Genomic DNA, 18,302 nt, shown 5'->3' on the forward strand with positions numbered 1-18,302 from the left:
ATATTTTTTTTTTTTTTTTTTTTTACATATTTTAATGAAAAACTAATACCAGTAAGAATCAAAATACCTTACATGCCTAACCAATCAGAAATTACAAAATATACCTCTGGTGAGCTGCTGTTTACATTTATGATCATGTTTAGACTGTTTTTTTGTAAATACTTGTACATTTTTACTTTATTTATTGCACCTTTTATTAAAAAGAAAAATCACATACCTTATTAATAAAGACATGCAAAAAAAACACATGAAAAGACTTATTTTTGAAAAAAAAAAGTTTATTATGAAATCTCATGGTACAACTTGCCATCATTTAGTTGTTTTTGTACAAAATCCATGGGTACTGCACAACCCACGACTCACAAGGAAAAAGACTTCTGTCACTTGAGTTCTTTAGACCATGTGCTATCCATAAAAAAGAATTACTGACAAGTAACTGCTGTGTCTCTGACTGTTTGTTTACATGGATGATACAATGAATGGTACCCTGCATTGTGCAGTAATTTTAACTTAACCTGGGTCAAAGAGCATTTGTTTTGGAATGAGCATGGACTTGCAGGTGGAGGCAGTTTGCATCAAATAATCACTGAAAAGTGTGGTGAAAAAGACTTCAACTTTTACTGGCAAAACTGCAAATAATATTACAACCACGGTGGTGACAGATTACATTGTTTTGGCGTTTGACTGTTGAATAAATTAACTCTGTGTACAAGTTGGATTTGTGGGTTGATGGTTATGATACAGTATATCGGATACTAAGACTAATAATCACAATCACAGTCAAAGAGGTGATATGTTAGCCAACCCACTTGACCCTAAACTTGAGTCAGTGTTCTTTCAGTTCTAACCTCACATGTGCAAGAGCTTTCACAAAACCATTTCTTTCTTTGAAAAGATGACAAGGAGAACAGTGCCATCACCAAGAGCTATAACTGAGGGTTCAGTGGCAATCAAAGTACAGAGTACTCTTTCTTATGAGATCATGAACTCTTGCTATTTGTGTCTTAAATCTCACTACTAGGTCCAAGAGACCCAACTGTCCCCTCCTGTTCCACCTGTTGGTTCCCAACACCTTTGTATGTGAACCTGGCCTAAGAAATATATAAATGCCTTTACATTCACCCTTTGATTTTTGTATATGATAATCATGAAGGGACACTTTTAAGGAACAACTTTACACAAAGTTGTGACTGTTCCAAATGACCTGCTGATGACTATTTATGATGAAACAAAAAAATAAAACAGAAGCAGAAGTAACCTTTAAGATGTTCAGTAATAGAGATATAGAGCAACATGGTCCAGGCCTGAGAGCCTCAATCCTAGGAGGAGCTGAGAGGGGTGGCTGAGACCACAGGAGTCAGAAATGGGGTAGGGTGCATGACTAAGATCTTTATCAATTTTCTTTACATTTCAATGAGCTTTCAATGAGCTTTCAAGTTGATCTGATCTTTAGTTTCCTCTTAGTCATGAAGAGAAATATCAAGTCAGTTCCCTGTGCCATGTCAGACTCCTGTGACAACAATAAAGCCCGTCAGAACTCCCTCTAGCCTGCACACTCCCTGAGAGTTAACTCAGATAGGCCATTACTGGCATGGATATGAGGTACCCAAACTTAACACTCAACTTCACATTTGGGTGACGCAAACCTTTACGTTTAGAGTGACAGTACTCTAACATCAATGGCTCATGATTTAACAAAGGAGCCCATGTATAAAATTTTGCATTTAAAAAACGTCAAACGCCTTCAGTGCTACCTTTTTAATAACCATTACATGTGAGAAATTCTGGTTCTGATCATTTAGCAGTGCTTGCAAAGAGGATGTCAGACATATTACTTCATTTGCAGACCCAACCAATACAATAGTATTCTCCATATTAGGAGATTTGGGGATGGGTAGCAACAGTGAGTAACACACTGACATCCCTAACACTCTACTGAATCATTCCATCCTTGAAAACCGGAAAAAGAAAAGACTGCTTCAGTCTACCATTGGCTGATTCATTTCTGAAGAGAACCTGATTGGAGATAGATAAAGAAAGGTCTGGCAAGTGTATGAGAGAGTGGTGTCCTACTGGCCAGTTATGCACTGTAGGCACTGACTACTGTTTCTACAGCTCATCTCTCGCCTGCCTCATCACAAAGTTGTGTAGGCTCTCCAGGTCCCTCCCACCATGATGCTCGTCACCCTGGTCCCCCGCTCTGAAGATGATCAACGTGGGGTAACCTCGCACCTGGAAAGAGAGAACAAAACAACAGGGGATTATTCAATGTGCTTACTCAGACAAACAACAGAAAAAGGAAAGAGCTAGGGCAGGTTTTTATCTAGTTTTTATTTTGGATCGGTACCAATGCACTATTTAGTAGAGAGAGAAGTGGCACTTGAAAAAACAAGCAGGAGCGAGCTAGAGAGTGCATACAAATAAAGATAGGCACAATGAATCGTGTTTACCTCTAGAGGTAAACAAGCATTTTTCTGGATGCTTGGAGCACACACGCATAATCTGGCATCAAACTCTGTCAGCAAAAGAAAGAAGAGACTTACAAGTGGCATTCATAGATCTAGCAAATGCATCTGCTTTTGTTCTAGCCCTAGAACAGTAGGCTGTGTCAAAGCATTTCAATGTACCAGACATAATCAAAGGGCTAGTGAGGGAATATTTATTTCCTATGTGCCTGCAATGCAATAGCACTGAAGGCATATATTATTATTCTGCATACTTATTAGTGAATGCTGAGGCATTCACACTAATGTTATCCAAATCCTCTGAGCCCCGAGGCATCTATTAATATTCCTCAGGCTTATTATTATTTTTCCGGCAAATTTTGGCGCATAACTCGTCCCGCAGCTTTGAGAAAACCCCGGTAATATATAAATCAAAACGTGCGTCTTGATCCCAAAAGAGGTGCTATGACTTTTGGTGTTAAAATTCCAATTTTTCCCAAAGTTATTCCCAAAATACTGGGAATAAATAATGCATTAGGAATGCATTGGAATTTTCTTTAAAAACCCACAAAATTTCACCTTTTTACTGAGTCACCCAGCTCTCTCATACCTGCACGTAGAAATGTGATTCAAACTATAAAACGGAGGAAAACTTCTGCTCTCTCCTGTTTTTACATAACATGTAAACTTTTTAAACTATGAGCACTCAAAGAAGGAGTGGAAATCCTTCTTTCTTCAAAGTTGGAGTGACAGCGTCAGTTGGCTAGAGTGCGTGAAACAGTAAAAAATAACCTTTGTTTTTATTTTTAACTCGAGCTCACGGCCAAACCGTAAAAAGGAGACAAATAATTCTTTCTCAAAATGTAGACATAGTTGTTGGGATTCATAAAATGTAACTTTGACAGGCAGGGTCTGCACAAAATTTAAACGGGGTTGCCGAGTCCGGCAGCAATACCTGTCTCACTCTCATTGACACCTAATGTAATCGTCTTTTTTTTTTCAAAAGAATCTCACTCTGTCTTCGCACTGAGCTTACTCACTCATTTTAAGGAATATCTGAATAAAATAGAGACTGTAAGAAACTTCTGGCTTCAGTGTCTGTCATCATAATTCTCATAATTTGCAATTGTTTGAAGCCATGTAGAAGCCAAATTCTGGGCAGATTTTCACATTGCCATGGCAACGGCAGCGTCTGACCTGTGTGCGTGTGTGCTTGCCTAGCAACCAGATAACCAACTCTTCAAGCTCCGCTAGCCGCATGGTAGGTCTTAAATTACATTTAGTTAGGTCTTAAATATGTAAGTCCATTTACTGATTCCTTCATTGCTTTTGTTTTGTTTTGTTAAATGAGTGAATGAAGTTGTGATGGTCTCCGCTGAGACAGAGGAGAGGAGAAGCTACTAGCCCTCTCTCACTGTCACTTCTAGTCGCGTTGCTCTCCTCCCCAGTAATGTTAAATTTAGCACAGAAAAAAACATAATAGTGGTAATTTAAATTGTGTTTCATGGGATTTATTAACTCTCAGGGGTCCCTCTGTCCTTTTTTGACATTTTCGTCACATTTCTTTTTTGATTTGCTGATCATTTTGGCTGTGTTACAGCTGAAGGTATGGATTTCTGCAAGAAAGTGACTTATTTTTAAAATCTAATGTCAGTTACTGTTACAGGTCTATTATACACTGGTAACACATTTTGTACCCTCTAGGGCTTTTTTTAGCATACATCTCTTAAACCACTTCAGTTCTGCTCAAACCTACCAAATGTTTATTAGTTTTCAGGATTTTAACCCTTTAAATGCCCGTTTGAAGACATGTTCCCTCGTTTTATTAAAAAAAACAACACAGGATATGAGATATTTCCCACATAATACATGATGGAGGGATGTGACATTGTTTTATATCAGAGTCTTTTATATCAAGACATTTCTCAAAACCAGAATATGATCAGGGTGACTTTTGAACACTGGAAATAAATCATGTACTCATCCCGGCAGTAGCCCCTGTGGCACTCAAAATTTCCCTGGAATTTTCTAGTTATTATTATTATTCCGGAACCAAAATCACCTTTTAGGGGACTTTCCCATGCTTGAAAAGTCAGGAAAATTTGTACTTGCCTCTGGTCTGGCAAAATTTTTCGATATTTTATGGGTCTCCCACATGGGCGTGGCAAAATGGCTCAATAGTGGCTCCTATAATTTTGACCCACATCCCAGTGGTTTTACCTACATGCATGAAAATTGGTACCCATATGTATCATGACCAAACTAACAAAAAAGTCTCTGGCAGCCATAGTCTAAACCAAACGGGAAGACCAGCATTTTGAATCATATGTGAATTTTGGGCCTTTTTTGGTGGGGTCACGCACTTTAACAAACTCCTCCTAGGGAATTCCTCCGATCGACATGGTGTGCTGTGATACTCATAGCACCCCCTTGTGGAAATAGGAAGTGTCCAGTTTTATGCTTTGATATACTGCCCATAGCTGGTTGCTTGTATCTTGACCCAGACATGCTCAGGTAATGCTTAACAACTTGATGAAGCACTAAAGTCAAAACTGTGACTTTTTGTGGAATGGCCTTCCTGTGGTGGTGATCCTTCGCCATGAAAATTCAAATCACTATAACTCCGTCGCGCACGGTCCAACCAGCCCCATGGCCCATTCATACAGACCTATATGTCCATATTTAGTAATACTCATAGCACAACCTCATGGCAACATGTGACATTATGATTTTCCTTTTCTTTATTATTCCTATATTTTTGACCTGGCACGCAAAAAAAGGGTCACAAAATATTTTGTTGAAGATGCTGATGATCCTTGATTGGCAATTTTAACGTTTCACTTAGCATGCAGTGAGTTAACTATGAACCAGGAAGTGGCTTTATTATTCAAATTTCAAGATCATTGGTGGTTTATCCTCATCTTCTGACAGGAGCAATGCTACCCTGAAGAGCATTTGCATTTTTGTCAAAGGCGTGGTGAAATTTCAATCATTTGCCATGGAAATTCTAATCGCGCTCATTCCAAACTTCCCCCAACCCTTATAGGTTTGACAAGTGTCCCACCCTGAACACACATCCATGATCATATTTGGGTATAGTCATAGCGCCACCTCATGGTAATATGCAGAATTTTGAAAAAGGAAGTGGTTATAAATCTGACATACTTTGTCCAATCTTCTCCAAAAGTGGTTCCAGTATGCAGCACACCTACATGATGCATCCCTGCTAAAATGGTGAGTTTATGCTGAATGGTGTGGAATCCGTGGAACATTACATTTTGATGTAAAATTCAATGTGCAATTTTGGCACCTTTTTTGCCATTTGGGGGTCACGTACTTTAACAAACTCCTACTAGGGAATTCATCCGATCGACATGTGGATCCCGTTCATCGCTGCTTGCAGCTTTAATTCTTCTTATTTTTCTTCTGTGACACCTAACTACTCCTTCATACCTTGTGCTACATAAACTGTTAAACTATCAAAACATTCGGCCTCTTCAGGAGATGTATCCTTTCTTTCAACTTTTTGATAATATTCATCATTTCTGAATTAATAAACTTTTTCTGCAATATTTTAACATCGTTAGTAAATGGAGACGATGTTCAAATCCTTCAAAACTTCAGTGTCTTGAAATTCAACTACTTGAGGATATTTTCAGCTACAGACTTTGTCCAAACGTTAAACTTTTCACAACACTTCCAGCTGTGAAGCAATTATTTTGCCTATTGATGACTTCAACTGAAGTTTCTACTGTTTAGGATGGATTTTATCTTTCAACATCATTACTTCACATTTTTAGGGCAATTTATTCCTACTTCCACCTTTGCCAGTAAATAATTTGACTTTTAACTGTTTCAAAAACATGTTTCAGTTCTCAACTTTTGCAGCTAATGGACTTCAGCTCTAATTTTTCGAAGCACTGTACTTCGCTTAATATGACCTGCTTCCTCAACTATTTTAGCATTGTGTCATTAATCCCTTTCAGGTGTGACATTACAAGTTTTGATTGTACATTTGGTCTTTTTCAGGTTTTTTTTCCAGCCAATTTAGGCCATTTAGCTTTCAAATTTCTTTCTGTTTTGTATATTGTGTACATTTTTGTAGAGTTTTATGCTGTTTCTAACAACAATTTAGGCCTTTTTCAGCCATTTCATACCATTCAACGTCTAGCTTACAGATTCTCCTTTTTGTCTTCAGCCATTGCTTGAGCTACTTTAGCATTACTTCAGCAATTGCTCAAACTACTTTAGCATTGCATCAGCAGTTGCTCTTATTCAGCTCTCAGGATTCACATGCATTTTCAGTAGGAAATGCATTTTCTAATTATTATTCTTATACATAACTACTCCTTCATACTTTGTCCTACAAAACCGTTCAACTATCAAAACATTCGGCTTTTTCTATAGATTATCGGATAAATTCAACTTTTTAATATCATTTATAATTTTTGAAATATTAAGCTTTTTCTGCTTTTTTTGGCCATTCAAATTAATGAAGACCATGTTCAAATCCTTGAAAGCTTCAGCCTTTTTGAACTTTAACTACTTCAGCATACTTTCAGCTACAGACTTCATTCAAACTTTAAACTGTTCAGGTGTATGCTCAGGCTTCAAAGAGCCTAACTACAATTAATTGGTTGATTTCGTTGCTGTTCTCACCTGGGAACTGATACGTCTGGTGTACATACCAGGCCTGGCATCAGTCACAAGCCATTAAAGTTCATTGTAAGGACATGCAGAGTTACCGACCCAAAACTGACACTTTGTTACTCTTCCCACCATCAAACTATCAAATTGATAGGAAATAGAGACAAAGGACCATTCTCACAAACAGACCATGCTTTTAGCATGTCAGAGAGACACAGAACCAGACCACGGGCCAAAGGGTCAGCTCCACAGGATCAACGAATGGACACCAGGCAACTGGAGAATATAGGCAAAATCTCCAGTTTGTAACAATAAGACTCTGTCAAATGACATTTGATTCTTTTTTTTTTTATATAAGTAGGACAAGTGACACCAAAAGGACTGATTATCACTAAGGTGTGAATCCTGGCCTCTCTGTGCCATGCATGGACACACACACCACACATACCAACCTCCCTTCCTCTGTCCCTCTCCAGATAAGAGTCATAAACTACAACCAGCATTCCAATCCTGGGTAGTGGACATACATATACACACACACACACACACACACACACACACACACACACACACACACACACACACACATATATATACACACATACATACATATACATATGTATGTGTGTATATACATATACATATGTATGTGTGTATATATATATATATATATATATATACATACACACACACACACACACATATATATACACATATAAATATACACACATACATACATACATACATATATATAAATATAAATAAACACACACACATATATATATATATATATATATATATATATATATATATATATATATATATATATATATATAGCCTTCAGCCAACAGGTTCCTGTCTTGTGGAACCAGTTCCCAGTTTGGTTTGGGAGGAAGGCGCCCTCCTTTAAGATTGGGCTTAAATTTGTCCACTTTATATAAAGCTTTTAGTTAGGGCTGGCTCAACCCTTAGTTGTGCTGCTATAGGCCTAGAGTGCTGGGGGAACCCCTATGACACACTTAGTACTTCTCTCTTCTTCTATCTCCCCATGCATTTATATTGCACTACTGCACGTCATTAACTTTGTGTCTTCTCTTCTTTGGACTTCTTTGCAGCACATTTCATGATCAACATTTTAGCGTTCACACATTTTTTCGTTGGAGAATCAAGGTTATAAATGGGACACATACTTTGATCTGCACGGAGCAATGGTATTCTTGAAGATGGGAAAATATAGTAAAGTTTGGAGTGTTTCTTCCTTTGCCAGCCACTTTGCGTCCACATTTTTTGAAAACTGAATATTTGTCCTTGAAGAAAACCCCATGTTAGTTTTTGGGATATCCAAAGTATTCCCACGCTGCTGATTTTAATTAAATTTTTAGGGCAAGGACATTGGTGAGAGCAGTCTTGCATTTCTCTGTCATTTTAGTAAGACATCCACATACTTACAGAGTACTTGTTGCAGAGTGTGCGCTCAACAGTGCAGTCCACTTTGGCTATCTTGACATCAGTGAGGCCGGGAAACTCTTTCTTGGAAAGATCTTCCCATGTCGGAGCGAGGTTCTTACAGTGGCCGCACCTAGAGAGCAGGATAACACCGAACTCAAACTCTTATGTAGGCACACGAAGAATCATATAAGAAGTCATTCAGGTCAACTCTGTGGCACATTGATTGAGCAATTAAATTCAACTTATATATTAATATCTGTGTGATTTAAATGTCACTTATTCCAAAAAATGCTTACCATGGAGCATAGAATTTAATGAAGGTGAAGCCCTTGGCCACTGACTCATCAAAATTGTCCTCTGTCAGCACCAACACGCTGGACTGTAGACAGGAAAGGAATAGAAACTCTGATATTAAGCTGCTTAAGCTGCTCCTATACAAAATGTAGATAAACTCTTAACAGTTTGGGTGGTGGATCTACTTTTTTTGGTACCCATTGATGTTCACATTAAAATCTTTACATGTGTTTGATTAAATGGCAAATATGAAACAGTGTGACAGACTTTATTAGGGTAGTCACAGTGGAGGACTAAGCTAACAAGCAGAGGGTAGGGTTCCCAGATACAGTTACAGTCACAATTTTTGCAAATATTACCTTACCAAAATGCTAGTTCAGACGCACATAGTGAAGTTCATAGATGTATACTTATTTATAAGACATCAAGAGCTATTCTGTAACATTTTTAAGCAGCTTCTCATGCAAATCGGACTCCCACTGAAGGTACCAATGTATGGGCTGTAGCTTGCTTTAATATCAGCATTCAATCAGCGATAAACTGTGTAAAATGTCACCACTGAGTACATCAATAATTGCCTTATTTTGAATTTATGAACACCTGCTTAACCAGCATTGCAGCCATCTGTAGATCCATGGTGCCAGCTAAAAGATTCCATGTAAATGCATCACCAAAAACCAGGAAATACACATAGAGAACATGAAAATCGTTCTTGTGTATGTTTTTTCACACCCACCTTAACCTCTGCTTTTTCTGGCTCATCAGTGGGCAACTCGTTTGGTTTTTGTTCTTCCCTTGGTTCCTGCTCTTCAGCGATGGCAGCCTTAAGCTGGTTGTCAACAAAGTCTTTGAAAGAGTCTAGGTCTCTTTTTCCTTTGTACTGTTCTGTCTACAAATACACACACACACACACACACACACACACACACACACAATCTGTGGAAGCTATTAATAATAACAACAAAGTGACAAAGCCAATCAATCATAGTTTTCTGTGTCGCAACAACGTGTAGTTCGGCCCCATAAATCAATGTGGGGTATTTGCTACACCACACCTACAGCGACAATTATATGCATAAGTCTTTAAAACACATAGCAAAACCAAATGCCGTAGTTTTGGCTGAAGCAAAATGTTGATTGATCATTATCAAATCTTTAGTGACAGCCATGTAAACATACATCATGGCTGTGTCATTAACATGCTAGTTTTCCCATATATACTGACTAATGTCTTTAGTAATCCCATTATGATGAAATGTCATGGAAGATTGCAGTAAATCTTACCTCTAAGTCTGACCTGCTGCCACTGTGACATGATAGTCACAGTGGCAGCAGGTCAGACGGAGGCAGGCCACAGTTCAAGTCAAAGGGCTGTGCATGCAGAGCTCATTTAAGAATGAAGAGTTACCACTCGTCCAAAACTTCCATACCTTCTGTCCATTGTTGAAGAAGAGCAGTGTGGGATACCCCCGTACACCGTTGTCAGAACACACCTCATAGTACTGTGTACAGTCCACCTAGGCCATAAATGCATAAACATCGTTATTAAACTATGATACATAAATGCAAACACTCACCCTGCAAATTTGCTCAAAAAGTGCTTGTTTAAGAACCCAGAATACAATGAGGTGGCTTTTCATATGACCAGCATTCTGTTCTGACAAACAAAGAACTGGAAAGAAATACTGGTGTTTAATTTAAAGTTACTTGCAATGAAAAAGTAAATGGAGCACTGTTATTTCAAAACTCTTTCAAGACCCTTACAAAAGGCAGCTGATATTGTTAAAACAGACAGCAAACCTTTTTTTGTGGAGAAGGTAGCCATTATTATTAACACAACTACTTTGGTAGTTGCCCTGATTTTACCCATGTCACAGTATATGGTGCTTGATTGTTTTAATATCCGACTAATTATTTAGTATTTGTAGCAAGAACCTGTCAATCTGTACATAATCTGAATGACCCACTTTTCCAATCTTGATGTCATCAGATTGCTCAAAGGTGGTAGCCAGCTGTTCCCAGGTTGGGGCCATGGCTTTGCAGTGGCCGCACCACGGGGCAAAGAACTTAACAAAATGAGAACCTGAAAAAAGAAGAGAAAAGGATGAGAAAAATAAATTGCAGATAAATGGCAAGGAAATTGAACACAAATGCAAAACAAAGAAGAATATAAAGTAATACAATAAGTACATTTAAAGTAAAATGCCTTTCTTTGTGTACCCATTTCTATGTGACATTATACACCTCTTACCCTGAGGTTTTACTCAACCAATTACACAATGTTTATTGCAGCTCTGTTGCCAAGATTTGAAGGTGGGACCTATAAACACCGTTGCCTATGTCATATCCTGCATTTTTTTGTCTCCAAACATGAATAATTTATTTTTCTTCAAAACCAAAACATTCAACTTCAGCAGAGCTTAAAGAACATAATTTCACGGAGACAATTAGTCGTCTGAAAATACAGAAACATATTGCGTTGAGGGGTGTTGCAGATTGTGGTTCAGGTTCTTGTGTTGAACTGTCGGTTATGTAAATCAAGGCAAGGAGTTTTCATTCTCTAACAAAGGACCCAGAATCACAACCTGAAAACCTGCCTGGAAACTTAAAGTATGTTTAAAAAAAAAGACAAAACAGAAACAGTTTATCTGTTAAGGCAGGATACAGCTGTGTAAATACACAAGATGAATTTACCTACTAATTTGCCTAACTTAGCTGTTACAACACTATTTTCATGAAGCATTTAACAGCATATTTCATATTACATCTCTACCTTTGGCTATATGGGCCTTAAAGTTGAGAGCAGTGAGGTCATACATGCCCTGTTTGGGCTCTGGGGCTTTGGGAGGCACTAGTTCACTCTCCGGTTCCTGGAGGGCACACATGAACAAGCATCTATGAACAACACTGTTCTTACATTTTACGTGTTACTGGTTTATAAACTTGTTGGTGTTAATCAAATGGACAATATTCACCGAAGGCTCCTCCTGGACTGTCTTAAGCATCCAGGTCTCCAAGGAATGCAGATCTCTGGGCCCCTGGTACTTAACTGCCTCCTGGTCTGGCTTAAACAATTTCAGACTACACATAACACAAAAAACATTTTGAATTGAGAGAACTGTAGCATGGCATAGTTATGATTCAGGTCTTAAGTTAATAATTTCAACATATAGGACCTGGTAGTGTTTTTTTTAAAGAAATTCTGTAAATTATTACCCAAGTGACTGCTGTGTTTGCATGTAGAGTACACAGTGAGCAATAGCCAAGATTTAAGAGGATGTCATTAAGATACTGGCAGAATATTCAACTTTATGCAAGTCAATGTATCACTTCTCTGTCAATCAGTGATGAAAATGAATGTTTACATGTATGAGTTGTTTTTCTCCTATATGTCATGGCTAGTGTATAATTTTTCATGATTTTCAGTTTGTTAGTTGGCCTAAAAATTCAAAATGTCCAAGCTGACCTCATCCATGCCAATGAATTGATATGAACTGATTAACTACCTCAGTTGATGTGACTCTTGTACTTACGTAGGGTACCCTCTAACCCCATGGACATTGGAGCAGAATTTGGTATCCTGGACGCAGTCTACTTTTACCACATAAACAGGGGGTTCGTCCATGCTGTTGTATTTGTCTGCCATTTCATTCCATGTAGGCTGCAATCTCTGACAATGGCCGCACCTGGATACAACAGTGGTGACAACAGTGCATTCAGAAAGTATTTGGACAGCTTTAACTTTTTCTCATTTTGTTATGATACAGCTTTATGCTAAAATCATTTTTAGCATAGCAAGTTTTTTTTTCACCTCATCAATCTAAACTCAATACCACATAATAAAGTGAAAGCAGACATTTGGCAAATTCATTAAAAAGGAAAACCTGAAATATCACATTGACATACTGTAGACCCTCTACTAATCAGTACTTCATTGAAGCAACTTTGTTGGTGATTACTGCCTGCAGTTTTCTTGAGTATGACACGACAAGCTTTGTACACCTGGTTTTGGGAATTTTCTGCCATTCTGTTCAGTCCAGTCAGGGATCTGGCTGGACCACTCAACAACATTCACAGAGATCTCCATAGGCCTCTCCTGTGTTGTTCTGGCTGTGTGTGTAGAATCACTGTCCTGATGGAAAGCAAAGCTTAGGCCGAGTCTGAGGTCCTGAGCACTTTGGGCCAGGTTTTCATTAAATATCAGTCTTTCCTCTACAGTCATTTAGCAGTGGCGGCCCGCCACGCCTTCAAATCTCTTTTTTTTTTTTTTTTTTTTTTTATTGTCGCAAATTCACCACCGCAACATCTCTCCACCTTCACAGCACAGCCTGTGTGATGATGAGCGCAACAGCGGGGGGAGGGGAGGAGAGGGGAGGGAGGGAGTGGTGTGGTTGGGGGATCCTACGCCGAGAGCGCGGCCTTGAAAGTGACATCACGTCAGGCACCAGGTGAGAGTCAGAAGTGTAGTCGTGAGGAATAAGGCAGCAAATCACCGGAGAAAAGGTAGACTTATTAGCCAACTCAGTGACGCTAACTTGGGTAAACTAATTGATAGCATTAAGCTAATATCTACACTTCATTATGTATTAACTGCTGACTGCATTTTCAGATGAGCTTGTTCAGATACTTCTCTAAGAAGAGAAAGACAACAGATGAAGAAGACGCTAGTCAGGTAGCCTATCATAAGCCTTTTACTGACTCGTAAATGATGATGGTTAGGTAAAAAACAGTATTTTAATGTTCACACTTGTAATCAGATGTGATGTGAGTGTAAACTATATAACGCTGTTAGCGTTACGTTACTCACACTTTTAATGTAATCTTATTAGACAAGTAATATTAGACAGGGAGGAGTTGTTAAACAAAGTGGAGGAGAGCAGAGCACAGCAGCGGGAGAGCTGGGTGAAGGTGCAGGAGAGAGAGAGATGAGCCTGGGTGCAAACTTTGCCACTGAGCCCAGAGTTGCCATCGGTTCTTGGGGACCTCCGTTGCCAAGGCCTTTCTTCGCTGCTCAGATTGGCTGGCAGGCAGCTCTAGGAAGTCTGAGGAGTCAAACTTTATGTAGAAGCACAACCTAGTGGCCTGTGTACAGCAAGGTTTGTACAAAACCTCCGTGTGGAGTTCTGTGTTAATTAGATACACCTATGTAAAGATACATCATCACTATCTTTGTATGAGTACAGGTTTGTCCTTTATAACTTAAGTATTTTTGTAGTATAAAGTATAAAATCTCTTTTAAGAACTTGTGCTAATTTTAGGACATTTATGATACACTTAAAGTTTCGTGCAAATCACACTTACAGCTTACTTTGGAAAAAATATAATTTCTTTTGCATATTTCACAATTTTCCCAAGAAAACAAAATCCTTTGTGGAAATGTACATGACATTCAGCTAAATTTAGGGAATGCAAACACATAAGCCTTTGAATGTAAGATTTTTGTAAGCACCGTCTGTAGATGATGTACACCAATGTCTCAAGAACTTGATAAACGGCCTTTTGACTCGAACCCTTAACAATAATGAAAACAAAGACAACAGGGTTTCAGAAGTTAAGCTGCTTGGACCCCTAAAAATCTGAGCAATTGCAATAGGGTTCCTGGTAGTCCCTCCGGAAAGTTGCAATCGCAATAATTAATGCAAATTCAACCAACCCCTGTGATCACCAACTTTTCTGCAAATTTGATCAAAAATCATCATAGTTTGCTACAAGTTCAACCAATCATACCAGTCACTGCAAATTACCTTGAAGTACGTCACCAAACTTACTTCCTTGTTTCTGGCTTTGAAGCATGTTCTGAAGCTGCAGACATATGTGACATAAACGTCTCACATTTACCAACAAAAATTACTGTTGAAGACTGTGTAAAGCAGTTCCCCGGTGTTTTGCATAAAAGCAGGGCTAAATTGGTTTGTACCACGTGCAACATTGTGGTGGAACCACAGGTGTAGAGCTGCCAGAGTGCACCAGAACGACGCTCTGCTACTTTTATCTCCAGGTGAAATAAAACATCTACAGTTCACATAATCTGGTTGATTATTATATACATTTTATTATGAGAAATGGTCTTCAACTAGTAGGCTAAAAAATGAATGCTAGAACAAGTATTGTGAGAAGTACCCTTATGTATGTAAAACAAACAAGCTACACACGAAAGAGGGATGCATATGATTAGCAGTAATCTAAACAATTACAATTACAAACACCTTACGTGTTTACACATTTGTAAACGGGTCGCCAGCAACCTGTTTTTAATAGGTTGGAAGACCTAAGCTACTTCTCTATCCCATAAAGTTGCACTGGGAAAGAAACTGATAAAATGGTGGAGGTGGAGTGGGGGTGGTGGTCTCATCAATCTGTCCATTAAAAGGTGTGGAAGTTGGGAGTCTCTCACACAACTAAATAAAACTCAAAACACAAACGTGCCATTCACACACACAGATAACATACAAGGCCACGTTATTTGTACACAAGCAGCAATTCGCGGGTTCTAACCATTCTTCGCTCAACTGAGAGAAGCAGCAGAATATTAGCTACTTAATGCTTTGGTAGACCTACTCACTTTAACAACCTGGAGATATCTACCAAGTTTTACGATGATCAAACAAATTGTTAATGAGTTATGGCCAATATTAGTATTAATATAAGTGGAACTGGTTGTACTTTCTCGGCATTGCATTCTGGCTGGAGTTTTTATAGCTGTGCCTGCCACAGTGGACGGATTTCTGTTTACTGTCAGAGAATTTATTCATTGCTATTGGGATATTCAGAGAATTTAAAGAAATATAACAGGAAGTGATTCTGAAACAGATTGGGTACTCCAGCATTCTAGTGTATTGTTTGATTTCCGAATGTTAATCAAACATCAAGTAACACACAAATTCCACGTTAAAAGATGCCAGTAGCCTCAGAGCTACTCAGTGATTTAAATTGTTAATAAGTAAAGATGAAAAGACAGAAAACATTCTTTCATTCATCATTCACTGGTGATGAAGTGCCCTGCACTGGACTTATTCTCATTGGTACAAGTTGCCTTCGATTTTTAATGAATTGTTATTATGATTTTTAATGTAGTGACAATTTTTGCAATTTGTATTTTCTCCCACAGTTTCATTGCAAAAAACATCTAAAAACATTGCAACATTCATTGCAATTTTTAAGAGAGGCAACCACAAAGTCAGGTATTTTAGATGGCAACAATCCCCAAAAAAAGAACAGAAACAAAAAAGCCTGCGAAATCCTGGAGGAACTGATAAAGGAACAAGTTTCCTACTAGTCTGCTCAGAAAGACACATGGAGCTTTAATTTCATATAATGTTTCAGACATAAGTAAGAATAACTGTCACCATGCATATTACTCCCTAATGAATACAGACACAAATAATGTGCATCCATGTCATTGGGAAAAGAAAGGTCAGAAACTCAAGCTGAAACCTGTTGATAATGATGCTTTGTTGCCGTAGTAGGCTATTTAGTGCAAATGTAGAATACGCAGAAAAGCCCTATGTGCAACTCTAAGGTTACATAATCCATTATAAGAATACCATTCAGGGTATTAGACAAACGTTTGGTAAAAGAGACACCTAACCTGAGGGAGACCCGTGACCCTGGAGTTCCGTGGACCCCACTTTTAGAACTGCTGTAAACACTGGTCAATCAGTAAGTGCCACGTAAGCTTCCCAAACTACAACTTGGAACGGTGACTGATTATTTTCGTCAATTGCAGTGAATAAGCATAGCGCAACAAACTGCATTGTATTGTTTCAGACCCCGCTGAACATTCACTACAAAGTTTTCAATTAAATTCCAACAGATAGCGAACTGTTAGCACCGAGGAGCGAACTGTTAGCCCCGAGGCCCCTAGTGTGCTTCAATCCGTTAAAATAGTTGACTAGCAAATCATTTGGCTATGCTAGTTAGCTGCTAAGCTAACCACACGTTTACCAAAAGGGGCCGTGTAAGCAACTAGCTTGCATGCTAACGTTGGCTAATGTACCACTTAACTTTAACTATAACTGGCAGACCTTTCCATTTTCTGTGCATGTGGGATATATTAAAGAAAGCCTGATGTTAATGTCAATTCATTTCTTCAACGTCGTCTGGAAAAACTTAGTAACCTTTACTTACCATGGGGCGTAAAACATGACAAAGTGGGGTGCGGTAGGCACAGCTTCGTTGAACATCTCCACTGTGTATAAGTGCTTGGCATGCTCATCTTCTTCTGCAACGGCGTCGCAAAAGACACTGGCAAAAAGCAGCGAAAAAATATAAATACCACACAAGATAATGGATGTGTAATTCAGTGCTGGAGCCATTGTGAATCTCTCTCGGTGGCTTAAGTGTCCCTGCTGGTGTACTGTGAAAAGACTGACTTTCAGAGTGCACGCCCCCTGGCAGGCTGAATTGAAAGGAATGTGAACTCTGGATGGGACACATACATATGGAGATTCTTGTAGTTCCAGATGGATATGTAATCAGGACGTTTTGTAGATCTGTGGCAGACTGCAAGCGCGTTGCAACTCTATCCAACCAGACAGGTTCAAACAAGAGTCAGTCTTTGATGAAGTATGGAAGCCTATTAGGTAAAACCTCACTGGAGGGGAAATAATGCATACATATTACTAAGTAAAGAAGATACAGTTAATTAATCCTACAAGAATGTATGCATGCGTGTGTTTGTCCCGGAGATTTATTGCCACATGAGGGACTAAAAAAGTTACTGGGTATTTATTTAATGATCTCTGTGGACAGTCATATTGATTTTTGTGTTGATTATTTGAAGTATCCAATTCAGTGTTACTCATTCCAATGAGACAGTAATAACAAAGAGGTTAGGAGATCAAATATTTCCATGGGGAAAGATTTTTACTTTAAACCTGATTACCAAAATCATAAAGTTATAGCACCAGCAACATTGTCTAGTCCATTGTGACCATGATTTGATCATGTCAAGAGAAAATAGGGATACTGATTATCTGAACATAGGTTATTTCAGAAACAGCCACTCCAGGGTCAACACATGGAATGCATTTTTGTTAGTGCCAACCAGTCAGAATTTCAAAACATTACCTAACAATACCTAACTTTGAATATATTCTGATACCATTAGAATGTCATTTTTTTCATTCTGCTGTTAAAACAAAGCATTAGTTGTGTTTGTTGCCACTGATAATAGATAATGTACCAGTTGGGGCTGTCAATATTCAAAATTTTCAGTCATAGCCATGCTACATCCCTACATCCCCATTTGTAGTATGGATAAACCTATGTAACTATTCAAAGACACATAGACTACACTAGGTTAACACATTATATTTAAGATGATGTTTGTAAAATAAGAAATATGTGAAATATCACTTTAATAGTTAAAGGAAAATCAATCAATCAATCAGTCTTACTTTCTCAGTGTGAAAAAAACATCATCAGGATGTAATTTGAGACATCTGGGATAATTTGTTCACCTCTGGT

The 18,302-nt window shown here is 38.4% G+C and overlaps 1 protein-coding gene across 1 annotated transcript; it reads right to left on the reverse strand.

Annotated features, from left to right (window-relative positions):
• Positions 1-257: 257 nt before the first annotated feature.
• txndc5 (thioredoxin domain containing 5) lies at positions 258-17,199 on the reverse strand. Its single transcript, XM_023409524.2, has 10 exons — positions 16,962-17,199; positions 12,368-12,520; positions 11,810-11,915; positions 11,608-11,704; positions 10,802-10,917; positions 10,265-10,351; positions 9,571-9,723; positions 8,837-8,919; positions 8,541-8,670; positions 258-2,232 (listed from the first exon to the last, which is right to left on the reverse strand). The coding sequence occupies exons 1-10, from the start codon at positions 17,147-17,149 to the stop codon at positions 2,110-2,112; spliced, it is 1,236 nt and encodes a 411-aa protein (XP_023265292.1). The 5' UTR covers positions 17,150-17,199; the 3' UTR covers positions 258-2,109.
• Between the last annotated feature and the right edge of the window lie 1,103 nt (positions 17,200-18,302).

The sequence above is a fragment of the Seriola lalandi genome, unplaced genomic scaffold (assembly GCF_002814215.2).
Source record: "Seriola lalandi dorsalis isolate HSWRI2012SDOR001 ecotype SW California unplaced genomic scaffold, Sedor1 jcf7180002054395, whole genome shotgun sequence".
NCBI classification, from domain to species: domain Eukaryota; kingdom Metazoa; phylum Chordata; class Actinopteri; order Carangiformes; family Carangidae; genus Seriola; species Seriola lalandi.

Bases quoted from the DNA above. Each gene is read 5' to 3' on its own strand.
- txndc5 (XM_023409524.2), bottom strand. From the start codon at position 17,149: ATGGCTCCAGCACTGAATTACACATCCATTATCTTGTGTGGTATTTAT. The intron at 11,916-12,367 runs GTAAGTACAAGA...TGTTATGTGTAG, and splicing joins GGGGTTAGAGGGTACCCTAC to TCTGAAATTGTTTAAGCCAG. The intron at 10,352-10,801 runs GTGGGTCATTCA...TTTATGGCCTAG, and splicing joins ATGACATCAAGATTGGAAAA to GTGGACTGTACACAGTACTA.